The sequence below is a fragment of the Esox lucius genome, chromosome 6, assembly GCF_011004845.1.
Source record: "Esox lucius isolate fEsoLuc1 chromosome 6, fEsoLuc1.pri, whole genome shotgun sequence".
Classification (NCBI taxonomy): Eukaryota; Metazoa; Chordata; class Actinopteri; order Esociformes; family Esocidae; genus Esox; species Esox lucius.
The window spans coordinates 6,268,584-6,283,971 of NC_047574.1; the positions used below are offsets into that span (position 1 = coordinate 6,268,584).

The 15,388-nt window shown below is 40.2% G+C and overlaps 2 protein-coding genes across 5 annotated transcripts in view; one reads left to right on the forward strand and one right to left on the reverse strand.

Moving 5' to 3' along the window:
- Positions 1-2,294, forward strand: part of LOC117594589 (receptor-interacting serine/threonine-protein kinase 1-like) — a 7,962-nt gene extending 5,668 nt beyond the window's left edge. The window contains 2 exon segments of the mRNA XM_034292821.1: positions 952-1,016; positions 2,094-2,294. Coding sequence (XP_034148712.1) covers positions 952-1,016; positions 2,094-2,294 — 266 coding nt within the window.
- Positions 2,295-5,392: 3,098 nt separating this feature from the next.
- LOC117592805 (interferon-induced very large GTPase 1-like) lies at positions 5,393-14,951 on the reverse strand. 4 transcript variants are annotated; one of them, XM_034292846.1, is made up of 4 exons: positions 14,850-14,951; positions 11,838-12,197; positions 11,094-11,765; positions 5,393-10,499 (listed from the first exon to the last, which is right to left on the reverse strand). In XM_034292846.1, the coding sequence occupies exons 2-4, from the start codon at positions 12,099-12,101 to the stop codon at positions 5,754-5,756; spliced, it is 5,682 nt and encodes a 1,893-aa protein (XP_034148737.1). In that variant the 5' UTR covers positions 12,102-12,197; positions 14,850-14,951; the 3' UTR covers positions 5,393-5,753. The 4 variants fall into 4 exon arrangements, with proteins under 4 accessions (XP_034148737.1, XP_034148736.1, XP_034148735.1 ...); XM_034292845.1 differs by having other exon boundaries at positions 11,094-11,213; positions 11,286-12,197; XM_034292844.1 differs by having other exon boundaries at positions 11,094-12,154.
- Between the last annotated feature and the right edge of the window lie 437 nt (positions 14,952-15,388).

The window sequence follows — 15,388 nt, forward strand, 5'->3', positions numbered from 1 at the left end:
TTATACTAGAAAATGGATCATAGTGTTTTTAATTGTCCCTTCAGGTTCATTCAGATGGCTCCACAGTATTTCTTCTACAACCTGCCTCCTAGTGAGAGTAAAGACATACTACAGCACATCCTGGATGGGGTTTTATCTGGACATGCCAAAGACAGGCAACAACAGAATCCGACAATTGCCAGTGAAGAGGTCAAAGACTGCAGCGCAGTGGCACAGTCCAATGACAGATGTGTGCTACAGTGACCTCTGGTGGAGGACCTCAGTACTGCAGAGATAATCTCAACCACAATCAGATAGTGGCTGTAGCGATGGCTTTCACCTCCGGTACTGTTCAGACATGAGCATTGTATCCCTCACCAACTTTCTCTTGTTTTTGCTTCGTAAATGTTGGTTGGTTCTCCTCAAGTAGCCTATATTGAGCACCTTGAGTAGTCAAGGAACACTGTGACTCACATAGTCTGGTTTGAACCCAGTAATGTACTCCTTTATTCTGGTTTTGGATTTTCTTTTTTATTGTGACTTTATGATCTTGTACAATATCAAATATTCTTTGTGTAAAATCTGTACCAAGATATTAATGTAATCATGTTTCCCTAATTCTGTAAATACAGCTCTTTGCTATTTGAAAAATGCCTAAATTGATGAATTTAACCAATTAAAACTTTTGGAAAACTGTTATATAAAGTGTTGGAAATAGGGGTGAGTGGTGTAATGTGAGGCAGTGGGTAAGTTGAGCCACCCCCTATCTAGACAGCTGTTCACAATTTTGTCATGTGACCATACATTCAGGAAGAACACCATTTCCAACTGGCAGTGATGAAGAAAGCCTCATGGGAAATGTGGTATGTTTTTTACCCCCAACATTTTTATTGTTTTTATGTCAAGTATAATGACTGTTAAAGCGAATTTATCCAGGTCTAAAAATATGACCACCTGCCTAATATTGTGTAGGTCTCCCTTTGGCCGTCAAAACAGCACGGACCTGCCAAAGCGTGGACTCCACTATACCTCCGAAGGTGTGCTGTGGTATCTAGCACCAAGACATTAGCAGCAGATCCTTTAAGTCCTGTAAGTTGTGAGGTGGGGCCTCCGTGGATTGGACTTGTTCGTCCAGCACATCCCACGGATGCTTGATTGGATTGATATCTGGGGAATTTGGAGGCTAAGCCAATACCTTGGCCCCGTTAGGTTCCTCAAACCATTCCTGAAAAATGTTTGCTTTGTGGCAGGGCGCATTATCCTACTGAAAGAGGCCAATGCCATCAGAGAATACCGTTGCCATGAAAGGGTGCACATGGTCTGCAACAATGCTCAGGTAGGTGGTACATTTCAAAGTAACATCCACATGAATGGCAGGATCCAAGGTTTCCCAGCAGAACTTTGCCCAAAGCATCACACTCCCTCCGCCGGCTTGCCTTCTTCCCATAGTGCATCCTGGTGCCATGTGTTCTCCAGGTAAGCGACGCACACGCACGCGGCCATTCACGTGATGTAAAAGAAAACGTGATTCATCAGACGAGGCCACCTGCTTTCAGCAGTTTGACGGGTCAGCATGGGCACCCTGACTGGTCTGCGGCTATGCAGCAGCAAACAGCGATGCACTGTGTGTTCTGATGCCTTTCTATTAGTACCAGCATTAACTTTTTCAGCAATTTGAGCTACAGTAGCTCATCTGTTGGATCGGACCACACGGGTCAGCCTTCCCTCCCCACGTGCATCAATGAGACTTGGCCGCCCATGACTCTGTCTTCGGTTCACCTCTTTTCCTAACTTGGACCACTTTTGATAGGTACTGACCACTGCAGTTTTGGAGATGCTCTGACCCAGTGTTATTCATTTCACCTGTCACTGGACATGTTATGGTCTTACGTTAGTGAATGGCCACTTTATAAAAATGTATGTCAAAGTTTAGCCCTCACTTGCTGATTTCCATAACATGAATAAGTGTTAAAACGTCGTGCTGATTTGAACTCTGCTCTCATCAAGATAAATACCAACTAACAATAGACTAAGTTGATCCTTCTGCGTTTTCCTCCATTGTTTCCTCAGTGTGATGATACAGACATCCTTCTGCATGGTGTCACTGGCTGAAGTGTTATGTTGGCTCCAGGGATCAGCCTATTGCCTCCCTGGCGCATCAGCACATACAATGGCTGCGATGCCCGGGGGAAAACCTCATAGTGGCCCCGGGGATAAACCTCATAGTGGCCCCCGGGATAAACCTCATCGTGGCCCCCGGGATAAACCTCATCGTGGCCCCCCCAGCGCATCAGCATGACAACCGTCTGGATTGAGGTGAGCAGGGTACATCACTGGAGTGGGCTCCTTCCGTTCTTGGTTTTTCGTCGACTAGCCCATGACACCCCAAGAGGGTTCGACGGGGAATCTGGCGTCCCAGGACCCCCGTCGCCTGCTCACCTCAGCCCAACTTCCACATACACCAGCCAGATTTCCTTCCTATTGCGCCTGAGGACCCCACAACCAGTTGCTATTCCTCTGCTGCTTCTGACAGGCTCTTTACTGTGTGATGTAAGGCTTGACCACTGAACCCAACGTCTCTGAGAAACCGGGTTGTAGAATGTGCTACGAACCCTGGGCCTCCCACTAAGCTAGGGACTGGCACTCCAAAGTGGTGATTGTGGGGTAAATGAGCCGGATGCTCTGGGGTAAGTTGAACCAATGTTTCACTTTGCTCCAGCATGAGTTACATTTCTGATTTATCAAATGTTATTTCATACATAATTTCTTACTTTAATTATTGTAGAAAAGCTATCATGCCATGAAACATTTGTGGCATGTCAGTATCAAGTCATTGCATAATGTAATGGCATAGATGTCATCAGATATTTCTAATTCACAGTATAACACACACATTTTACATAAAAGAGGTTATGCTGGCTGCTTTTACAACATTGAGATCTTGGGCAAAATAGCGGATCTGATTGGTCAAAAGTGTTCGATCAGAATTGGGCTGCCTGTGTAAATGCATTAATAAAAAGGACTGCTCCTGAACACAACCAATAGCCTAGGCTAAACAGGAAATAGTTGCAGTGGAATTTACTTGCCCCATGATGAAGATATTGAATAGAGGTTATGCATAGACCTTGAGAGTGTGCCAAAAGCTTTCTCTCAAGAAACATTTAAAACAGCGCTGCCCAATACAGTTAAGGTATTTGGGATGAACTATTTTCTTCTAAATAATGAATTATTTCCAATTGTTTATAAGGACATGGATCAACACACCCACTGACTGGGATCAACACACCCACTGACTGGGATCAACACACCCTCTGACTGGGATCAACACATCCACTGACTGGGATCAACACATCCACTGACTGGGATCAACACATCCACTGACTGGGATCAACACATCCACTGACTGGGATCAACCTAACCACTGACTGGGATCAACCTAACCACTGACTGGGATCAACCTAACCACTGACTGGGATCAACCTAACCACTGACTGGGATCAACCTAACCACTGACTGGGATCAACACATCCACTGACTGGGATCAACACATCCACTGACTGGGATCAACCTAACCACTGACTGGGATCAACACATCCACTGACTGGGATCAACACATCCACTGACTGGGATCAACACATCCACTGACTGGGATCAACCTAACCACTGACTGGGATCAACCTAACCACTGACTGGGATCAACACATCCACTGACTGGGATCAACACATCCACTGACTGGGATCAACCTAACCACTGACTGGGATCAACACATCCACTGACTGGGATCAACACATCCACTGACTGGGATCAACACATCCACTGACTGGGATCAACCTAACCACTGACTGGGATCAACACATCCACTGACTGGGATCAACCTAACCACTGACTGGGATCAACCTAACCACTGACTGGGATCAACACATCCACTGACTGGGATCAACACATCCACTGACTGGGATCAACACATCCACTGACTGGGATCAACACACCACTGACTGGGATCAACCTAACCACTGACTGGGATCAACACACCCACTGACTGGGATCAACTTAAGTTGGGCCACAGGACCACTTTTTTAGGAATCATATTATCAAGGCCCTTCTTTCATTGGTGCATTGTTGTCACCGCATCTGAAGGGATCTCCTGAAATATGTTTAGATGTAAAAGTTTAACTCCTGTCTCTTTTCCCCTTGTTTAGCGGACAACTTAAGTAAAAATTGGCTCAACTCACCCCACTCTCCCCTAAACAAACGAAAAAAAGCTACAAACAGAAGATTATTTCATGAGCAATCCCTAAAGCAATAACACCATCACAGCTGTAGGGGGGGAAATGGTTTAAAATGCAGGATCAATATGATGTTGTCTTTGATTGTTTTTGTTTTGTATGTTTTGAAATGTTCCATTTGTAAATATTTTGTTAATGTATGTAAACATGTTTACACTGGGCACAGCCGTAAAAGAGATCCAGGTCTCAGTCTTTTATAATAAACGTTGCTGGTTAAACAAGGTATCTGGTAACCATTGATGATTGCAATTTGGTTAAAATATAATGTATTCATCTTCTATAGCACTTTAATGAATAAACGAATCTCAAAACACTTGAAAAATGAAATGAAAACACAAACCTGCACAAACCTGCACAGTAGCAACATACGAGCAGCCTAGTTCTGGACTACATGAAACTATGTTTTTCCTTTATCTCTGAATATCACACAGAGCCAATCATTACATTCATAAATAATCAAACAATGTTCATATGTTACAGCAAGCACTCAAGAATAAACAACACCAAACAGAATTGACCTTCTTGGATTTATTTTAACTGACATACATCTCATGCAAACAGTTCATAATCAGCTATGAAATGTGGACTATGTTATAATCATTAACAAATGTTATATCTTAAACATAACATATCTTAAACATTGTATATTTCCTTTTTTTACTAATAGGCCAATCAACATTTTTCATTTGGGATCATAAAATATATCAGTTATTTCTATCTCTCAAAAAGTGTAAATGAACTCAAAAATTCCAAAGGAAAAATAGTAAGCCTATATCTTTCCATCTCATGAGCAGTTGGTTGTTATTCTGTAGTCTAGCAGTTAAGATTGTTGGGGCAAAAATTATTTGGGCTGAAACTAGATTATAAGTTGTACAGAAGTCTCATAACAATGAACATTACTATTTTGGGAGAAATGGAAGATACAGGAGTACTATACAGGTGCTGGTCTTATAATAATAATAAAAAAATTGTATTGGTCTTAAGTAATATTCTAATTTTCTGAGATACTGAATTTGGGGTTTTCATTAGTTGTCAGTCATAATCATCAAAATTAAAAGAAATAAACACTTGAAATATATCAGTCTGTGAGGAATGAATGTATACATTATACTAGTTTCACTTTTTGAATGGAATTACTAAAATAAATCAACTTTTTGATGATATTCTAATTATATGACCATCACCTGTATGTAATTCGCTTCTTTTCTTCAGAACCATATTTGTCAAACCTGCTACGCTTATTTTGAATCACATCAAAACCTCGAGAAATACCAAAATAATGTTACAAAATCCAGATGAAGCATTTGCTCTCGTGCTTGGAATACATGACCAAAAAACAAGGAAAAAACTTTAAACTTTTGCTATACAAACTAATTTTGTTAAGATGTAAAGTTCCTATATAATTCATGCAGACATTTATTTACCTACTAAATCTTTGCCTTTTTGTATTGATCTACTTTATGTTGCAGATTAGCAAGATGTTGAAACTATTGAAAAAAAGAGAACATTTGTTGATGATTTTTTGGCTTAACATTTAGCTCTCTTAGTGCATCTTCCTTTGTTATTTTTTTCCAATCGTCTGGAATTTTACCCCAGGATTCAAATGTGCACTTGTACTTTTTCTCTAGGTCTGACTGGAATGTACAGATGAACCACTTCCAGTAGCACTTTTCACTTCCATCTGCTGTGATTTTCCATTTGTCAAACGGGTCGCCAGCCTCTTCATATTTACTGAAGGGAACCGTTTTGTCAGATGAGTATTGGGGATAAAATCTCAATGTACTTCCTACTGCAGTGGTACAGAAATCGATGAAGGCTATGTCTGTGTCCTTGTACCGCCAACCAGACAGAATCCCACAGCGATGGAACTCCATACTGTGGAGACTTGAATGATCAGGGATTGTGTTGGTACAGATTGCTGCACAAAATGGACACTTCTCCCAGCATCCACTCAACTGTTTGCATAGAATTTCCCCTGCTCTCTCTATCATGTTGGTCATGTCAGACTTCCCAAAGTCTTGCTTTTTCTGAATTTCTTCAAGTGAACTTATCATTTTTCCTTTAAAGAACCCAAACCTCTTTATGTCTGTCTTTTCATACCCTCGTCCTTTTTCTTCAAGATCTTCTTTTTCTATGATTTTGAAATCTTCTCTTGATAATGTCATTTTCCTGCCGAGTTGTGAACACAGCTCATCTAACCACATTGAGGCAGTTCCGTTTTTCTCATTCACAGAACATGTTACCTCATCGCATGTCTTCAAAGTGTCATCAACAACAGATGACAAGTTTGAAAGGAGCATTTTCTGTGTTTCCTCCGAGTCACAACAGTTCTTCACCTTTTCTTGTATGAATTTCTCATGGAAAGTTTTAGGAAAGTTTATGTAAGTCATGTAGTCATCAAACTTTTCATTGCTTGCAAGATCATCCAGAATGTGGTTTTCCAGGTTGTTCCTGTTACCATTGAAAGCAGGATAGTCACTTTTCATTTTATCAGCAATGTGCACACTTACATTTTCAGGTACAACCTTTAGGATTGCTGATTTAATGTGATTGCACAAGAAGTGGACGAAGAATTCGACAGAGGAGGCATTCTCACAAAAGCTCTTAAATATCTGAAAAGAATCTCTTTTTTTGCTGTTAAGATAAGTGAGTATATCATTATTTTTCTTGAATGTGTTGTGCATTCTCTGAAAGTGGTTCACTGCTTCAGAACAAGCAAAAATTGAAAGATCTACAACATAATCCACTGTGAGCTCAATGTTTGGATCATTTTGAAATTTGGCATTTTGTTTGATCAGATCCAAGATTTCATGAACATAAGACTCATTGAAATCAAGTTCTTTATTCTCCTTTTGTTTAATGTTTTTTTCAACATCTTCCAGGATGCTCCTTGTGAGTTCTTCACCTTTTTGTTTCAAATACTTTTTTGATGACAAGGATGTCTTTGACCACATTCTTTTCCATAATCCTTGATTTAATTGGACATATTCCTCTTTGAACTGAAATATCACCCAGTCGTTTTGTACCATTTCCATTATGTTTTTTACCTTTCTGAAGTGGTTGAGGAGGATGTTGGCAACCTTGGTCTTGATATCCACAGCCTTTTCCGTAGGCTTCTCTCTGGACACCTTCTCTTCCAATTCCCTCCATAAGATGTTAAATTGCTCCTTCATTTGTTGATCACTTAATTTGCTTTCCTTATCCTTCAACTTTCCTGCCAGAGATCTGCTTTTTGTTAACAATTCTGCCTCATATTCTGTCCTTTTTGAGTCTAATTGGGATTTAGAACGATTAATGTTGAGCATTTCCTCACATAGCTTGCATGTCTCATTTATTAGTTCATCCTTCAGGTTCTGGATTCTTAAATCAGTGTTGCTCCTCCAGTTCACCAGGATCTGTGTATGTTCTTCATTCTTGAAATATGTCTCCATTTCTTCTGTGACGGTTTTGTAAATGTCTTGGAAGTCCTCAGTTAGCTGTGAAACTGACACGTCAGCTACCAAGTGGCTTTTGATTTCATTTAGCCATCTCTGTTGTGTCTCCAGGGCATGTTTCCGCAGTTTCCAGGACCAGTCTGCATAGTGATTCTCCAGCTTGTTATACACCATGACCTCTAAGGTGTTTCTGAAACTGAAAATGAAGTTCTCTCTGCGCAGCGCCTTCCAGAGGTCTTCAATTCTCAACTTGAATTCGGACAGTTTGGACAGTTTGCATTTAGTTTGCCACTGTTTTATGTGGAGTAGTTGGGTTTTGAGCTCCTGGACGTTTTGGCTGTAGGATGGATTGGGAGGTGCCATTGGAGGATCTCCTTCCAGGAGGTTTTTGAAGTAAAACACTTGGGTGTTTATGTCAAATTGAATGATGTCACTGAAACATTGAGCTTCTCGATTTTCATCTTTGGCAGCTATGCGAGCAATTTCATTAAGTCTCTTTTCAAGAAGTCGTCTTCCCTCTTGGTTTTTATCATTTGCTGTAGTTTCGGCAACGTTCTGGTGGACAAATATGCAGCTTGGTTTTATGTTTACGCATGCCATGCGCAGAAAAGCCTGAGCACAAATCTGAAGAATGTCCTGCATTTCAGATGGGTTTTCTCCCATGATGTTGATCAGGGTCAAGTCACCTATCCCTATAATGAATGTTGCCAATTCATTGTCATGTGTCAGTGTTGCTTCAGAACTGAGCTCTGGTGATCTTAAACCTTCTGAATCGATCACCAGGACAAAGTCATACTGCAGCTGGTTTTTCATCTCTTCATCTACTTTCAGTAATTGCATAAATGCTCCACTTGTGCATCGCCCAGCACTTACTGCAAACTGAAGTCCAAACATTGTGTTCAAAAGAGTTGACTTCCCAGAGCTTTGCACCCCAAGAACTGAGAGAACAAATATATTCTTGTCCCCAAGCTTTTGAATCAGTTTGCCAAAAACAGCCTTAAGCCATGTCAGAGGAACATGGGACACATCTCCGTTCATCAACTCAAGTGGATAGCCCAACATAAGCATATCAGCTCCAATAGAAGGAAGGTTGTCAAAAAAAGATTTGTGTTCCCCAGTGTACTTCATGTCATGAGGAGCTTCATATAGCTGAGATATTTCTCTCATGATATCATTAAGAGTAAAACCAGAGGCCTTTATCTGTGCTGAAATTTTGCTTAGCTTTTTATCTAGCTGAGCTGAATTTTTGTCCATTTTGCTCCTCTGCGTCATCCATATTTTGTGGTATTTCTCCTGTAGACCTGAGAGAATTCCTGCGGTGTGCTGGTCAAGGGACATGCAAAGCCACTGTAACATGTACAAAATCTCCTCGTCCTCAGAATGAGACAAACTTTTTAATAATTTTAACAAGAAGTTGTTCAAGGGGAGAGCAGCGTTTAGTTGCTCTTTCCGACTAGATTTAAGAGCCATCTTTATTTCACTTGCATGCTGTTCTAGACTGGTATCTGCTTTATTTGGTAAACGACACAGCAGTTTATCATTTTTACACCACTCCTGCCACAGTTTGCCTTGTAATGGCAAAAGTTTCTCCTTCAAGGTTGAATCCAGAAATGGTTCCCCAGATGTTTCCTTCAACAAGTACATCAACAGTTGACTGATCTCTTTCCCATCCTTACAGCTTTTCTCATCCTCATCTAATTTGAAATTGTTCTTTTTCACAATGTCCAAACACATCTCCAGGCTGCATGTTTTGGTTTCACTTGAAATAAATTCAGAAATCTTTTGAACAATCTCTTCTGTTAGTTCAGCCTCATTTCTGTTTTTGGCTGCAATTTTAAATTTAATGTTTGCGTTGCTACTGTTGGTCACCTTCTCAAGCTCAGAAAACAGCGTTATCAGAGGAACTGGGACTTTGTGCAACTTCTGTGCGACCTTTAGTTCTTCACTCTTCAGAGGTCGATCAGGGAGCAGGAGAATCATGGCATTGCTCACTTCCTGTAGAAACCGCACCTGTCTGGGGAGTTGGCAGGCATCGCCGTGGAGGTTGACAAATGCAACGCATCTGTCAAATACATCGTCATCTCTCCCCCCTGGACAGTACCAGGATATTTCAGCAAGCCCGTTTACAAGTAGGCTGTTATTTGTGCTTCCAGTGCAGTGACGATTGAAGAACACTGGATGTTTCTTCTTGTTGATAATGTTACTCATAATTTGAGACTTGGAGTTGGGAGATGATCCCAACCTCATGATGGTCACAATAGGCACAGGCACATTAAAAATGTGTTCCGCAACATTTTTGTTTGTCTTCTTGATCTTTCTCAGAGCCCACGCAGGAAATTCTATATCCTCAGTCCAAGGGTTGGGAATTAACAGAGGTAAAGCGAACTGACAAGTGGAGAGTTTACCGTTGAGGTACTGTCTCACAAAATTGTCAGAGCAGTGAAAAACCGCCATGTGAAGATCCATTGGATGGATGTGGGTCTGAGGTGGGACTGCCTCGGCCGCTTTAACATGTGAAGTAAAGAAATCATCATCATCATCTTGTACATCCTTATCATCAGCATGGGCTATATTTGCAAGGTCTTCAGGTGATCTTAAGAACAAGTGACGGGCCCTGCAGTCTAACATCATAACCATATTCACATACTGAAACCATAGATCTTTTTCAGTTAACTCCTGACTTTTAGGAAGCTTCTTTATGAGGAGTATGTCTTTCATTTGTATCTTCTTTGGATATGAATCCCATAGCCCTAGTCTCTGAAATAGGTCCTTAAACGCCACGTCTCGGATGTCTTCCCCCTGAAAAAAAATCATGTTCATCATGTTAGTCAGGTCTTCCCGTAAGCTTACGCTCAAGTTAGTTATATTTTCCCACGTGGTGCCACCACGAAAACAGATTAATCCATTGTTTTTTGTTAAGTTTATTGATGTCACCTGCACTTAACCAGTTTGTTTTTCCATGACTTCAAGAAAAACAATTGATTAATTAAATGAAACCTTGATGTACTTTATTAATAGATATATTGTTAACCTAATTACAACGTGAACAAACCTGGTGGGTGCAGATGACATCACTGAACTTCTGGTTGAGAAAATGAACTGTTTTTGTAGTAGCCAGTTGAGGATAAGAAGAAATATTCAAAACAAAGTAGGGTAAGTTGAGTGCATAGAGATAATCCACATACCTGAGTTGACGAGTAATGTGTTTTTGACAAAACCATAAGGGTGTCGATATAATTAAATTGAGCATGAATGCTTATAAAACTTTATGCAACTACAATTATTGATACATTACCCGTAGTTGTGGTCAAAGCTATTATCTATTGCTATCTGTGCGTTATTGCAGTGCATTATAGGAAGAAATGCAGGATATTGCTTTTAATCATATCATACCCTGTCTGAGATTACGTCGATGATCCCTGGATTGGTGGCGTCAGGTACGGTGACATCCTCAGGAACCTGCTCACGTCTGCTACATGTTGGTGTGTCTGAGAATTCATTGTCTGTTGACTCCTGTCGAGACGGATTCTTCTCCCTGGTCGTTGTGTTGCTGTCACTTTCCTCCAGCATCTTGTCTGTTGACTCCTGTCGAGACGGATTCTTCTCCCTGGTCATTGTGTTGCTGTCACTTTCCTCCAGCATCTTGTCTGTTGACTCCTGTCGAGACGGATTCTTCTCCCTGGTCATTGTGTTGCTGTCACTTTCCTCCAGCATCTTGTCTGTTGACTCCTGTCGAGACGGATTCGTCTCCCTGGTCATTGTGTTGCTGTCACTTTCCTCCAGCATCTTGTCTGTTGACTCCTGTCGAGACGGATTCGTCTCCCTGGTCATTGTGTTGCTGTCACTTTCCTCCAGCATCTTGTCTGTTGACTCCTGTCGAGACGGATTCTTCTCCCTGGTCATTGTGTTGCTGTCACTTTCCTCCAGCATCTTGTCTGTTGACTCCTGTCGAGACGGATTCTTCTCCCTGGTCATTGTGTTGCTGTCACTTTCCTCCAGCATCTTGTCTGTTGACTCCTGTCGAGACGGATTCGTCTCCCTGGTCGTTGTGTTGCTGTCACTTTCCTCCAGCATCTTGTCTGTTGACTCCTGTCGAGACGGATTCGTCTCCCTGGTCGTTGTGTTGCTGTCACTTTCCTCCAGCAGGTTGGTGATGGCATCTTGCAGAAAAAGCAGCTGACTGACACATTCAAACTCTGGTTGATTCAGCTGTTGACTCTTCATTGATCTCAGAATGTAGTCAAACAGTTCTGCTTCGTTGGATCCTGTAAGAGTTGGGGCTTTTTCAGGCATTTCCAAACTCAGGACATCTGCCAGGATGCATAGCTGCTCTTCATTGAGCTGCATTAGCTGTTTTTGGATTTCCCAAAAAAGCTTTTGATGTGCTTTAGTCTGAGCCATTCTACTCTTTTTGTCTGCATCAAGCACTCCTTGAAACTTGTGGCACCAACTAGCTGTGGGGCAAAAACAGACCTTCAGAATGGAGCCCTTTGTAACCTGAAATTCAGTGGAAATGGGAAGTACCTGCAATTAATTTAAATCTATCAAACATGTCATAAATCATAATTATTATAATATTCATTTATAAAAATAACAGCATAAAGGAAATGAATATCTGATGTTCACTAAATAACAATAAATTAATTATTATTATTATTAAGTATTTAAGTTTACAATATAACAAAACAATATTTTGTATTAAAATCACATGCACTCCAGCATTCACACAATATCCCCATTTTGTAAAGCAAATGCCCAAATTTTCAAGACATTTTGTCTTGGTAAAGTGACAGGGCACAATTGCACGGATGAAAATATCACTGGAACACCATTCTCTCGTCTTTTCACTTGACGAAAACGTCAGTTATCTTCACCTATATTGATATTCATTGTATCAATGTCATTCACGAAGGAAATTAAAACGAACAGTGTTGTGCCATGAAATGAAATATCTTTGGCAGTGTAAAGTTAATCATCAGTCTCGCTAGCAATTGCTCGATTCTTATGACTATTTCAATTAGAAGTTAGTAGATACTAGTAAGCCCATTACTGGCTAATAAGCTGTTAAAACTGCAACTGGCAAAAGCCATACAGTTCATAGATGCTATTTTTGGAGGAGGTAAACTTGATAAGAAACGTTAGTCAGTTTAACACAATGCTTAATTGTGTCTAGCAAAATACTCAAACTTGGTGTAATGTTAATGCGTGTCAATATGATCAAATGTCGAGATGCTATACCGATACTCACACACTTGTAGCTCTGTGGCGTGTTTGTTAATTGGCCAATTTTTTTTTATTTTTAAATGTATCCCAAGTGTTTTGAAAAATATGTTAATTATTTTTGTTGATGAGGGTACCTATTACCTGTCTTTAAACCATCATCTAATGCTGGGTTGCCACACAACAAAAATGACAATATCCAGAAAACACAATATAGTTTGACGAGACAAAGAGACAAGAAACATCATCTTGTTTAGCAAGAGTAAACTGGGCAGTATTTGGAAGTGTTCACCTGACCATACAACATGATAGGATGAAACCAAAGCCTACAGAATCCGGGCAAAGCTCAATACACAGCACATAAAGAAAAAGTTTAGTTTTGTCCGTGTTGGAATGTAATGTTTTGAATATTTGATCGGGTGATTAAATGTTTAATTTTCTAACTGGCATATCATTTCAATTTTGTATTTTTATGTTATGCCGGTAACTTCATGCTTTTGGACTACATTAATAGATTTTCAGTAATGTCTGTTGTGTTCTTTTGGACCTGTTCTACTGTTCTTTTGGACCTGTAATTTATGCTATTGAATCAACTTTTAGGATAAGGGTTAAATTAGACCTCAGATAATAAATTGCAAGACATGTAACACTTATATTCCTCTCAACAATGTTTTAAGTCCATAACCATGTCATTACTCTAGAATTAAAAAGGGGCTTGTTCCAGGCACCCCTGGAAAAATGTATATTTTCTGTATACTGGTTGACCTGACCTCTACATGATGCAGATGGAAACTTGCTACCTTTCTGCAACAGGTTATAGAAAATTAAACACTTCCAGTTACCAATTTCAACTTTCTAGAACAATGCTATTAAAATGAACAGTGCAAGTCAAAGGAAGGAGAAACCATTACTATGATTTGTATGAAAACTGGTCAGATCTACAGAGCAAAACCCACAGGTCTCTGCAAAGGACCTTCAGAACAGTTTAGCTGACAGAGAAGTTGTTGCTCACAGTTGTTGTTGCTGACAGAGAAGTTGTTGCCTGTTCGCATTTGTGTAATATGTTGAATCTATGGAAAATACATAAATGGTAATCCTGTATAAACTAGTGCAAAAGGGTGACCTGCTTCACTTTGTAACATGTAGAGCTCAGATAAACAACATTGTAACTGCAATAAGCAGAATTCTCAACCATCAGCCTCATAATGAAGGCACTCTACTGTATCACATATAACCAAGCAATGGCTCCTCAAAGAAAAACTGACCATGGCAGCCATAGTGAGTATGACTGTGCATGTGTATGTATGCATGTGTCTGTATTATAACTGCACTCAGCAGCTTTCTAAACCACCAGTGTCTCATTCTTGAATGTAACTAAAACAAAAAAACTAAAGCATAATCAGACTTGAACGCCTTTTCAACATGTAGTCAAAGCAAATACACGTTTGTTTTCTATATCAATGTTATATATTGACAAAAAATATTGAATGAAATCACATAGTTGTAACGCCAGTTAACTCTTCTTTGTCCATTAGCACACTCAACGCAATGACATCATGCCCATATATGACACCTAGCGTCGAACCGTGTGTCAAGCCAGGATGTCCCCAAACTGACCAACGGCGAACATTACTAATTATTTAGGAACGTAACTTAATATTCCGGACCCCCCATATTAAGTAACGCCAGCCAGATACCTTATTGTAGGAAAACAGGACCTGCTGTCGGGTTTTCAATATCCGTTGAATATCCAATGTCGAATATCAAAACAACTTTACCTCGGTTTTAATGTAGCTACAGGTTCAGTCTTAGTATAGGCTACGGTTATAGACATGTTTTGAACTGAAATGTGTTTTTCTCAGGCGCACCAATTCATCTACGTAGGCCCATCTGTCGCAAAAACTCAAATCCGTCCCTTAATTCACTTACCTTGAAACCACAGTTCACAAAAAATATTTCTTCATGAATCCGGTCTCAGTGTTCTTATCCCTCCCTAAACGCATTCCCTTAAACTCTCAATGTTATTATTTGGTTTTCCATGAGATTTCCCAGTAGTGATGAGATTTTCGCAACGAACGGCTCTTTTCAGTTCAAGTCGGAAACCGAAACCGTTAAAAGAGTAATTCAAAACCAAAGAGTCGTTAGAGAAATGATTTTCCGGAGACTATGGCCACCAACTTTCAGTTTCACAATGAATCCTTTTCTGGGAAATAACATTGTACGTAGGCTTTATGATGACCGCTAAATGTCAACTACATTAACAACACGAGAAACGGTTATTCAAAGGCCCTCCAGTTTGGTTGCTTCCCATGCTTTAAATACATTGTTTCAGTAGTTGATACATTGAAGTTTATAATATTGTATCGTCTGGCGGGGCAATGTGGCCTTACCAAGGTCGCTACAATATAGCAAATTGGCTACTCCATTGTAAAAAAAGAAAAAAAAAAAAGATTTATTGGCAATATCGC

Bases quoted from the DNA above. Each gene is read 5' to 3' on its own strand.
- LOC117592805 (XM_034292844.1), bottom strand. From the start codon at position 12,101: ATGGCTCAGACTAAAGCACATCAAAAGCTTTTTTGGGAAATCCAAAAA. The intron at 10,500-11,093 runs GTATGATATGAT...ATTTTTTTTCAG, and splicing joins TCGACGTAATCTCAGACAGG to GGGGAAGACATCCGAGACGT.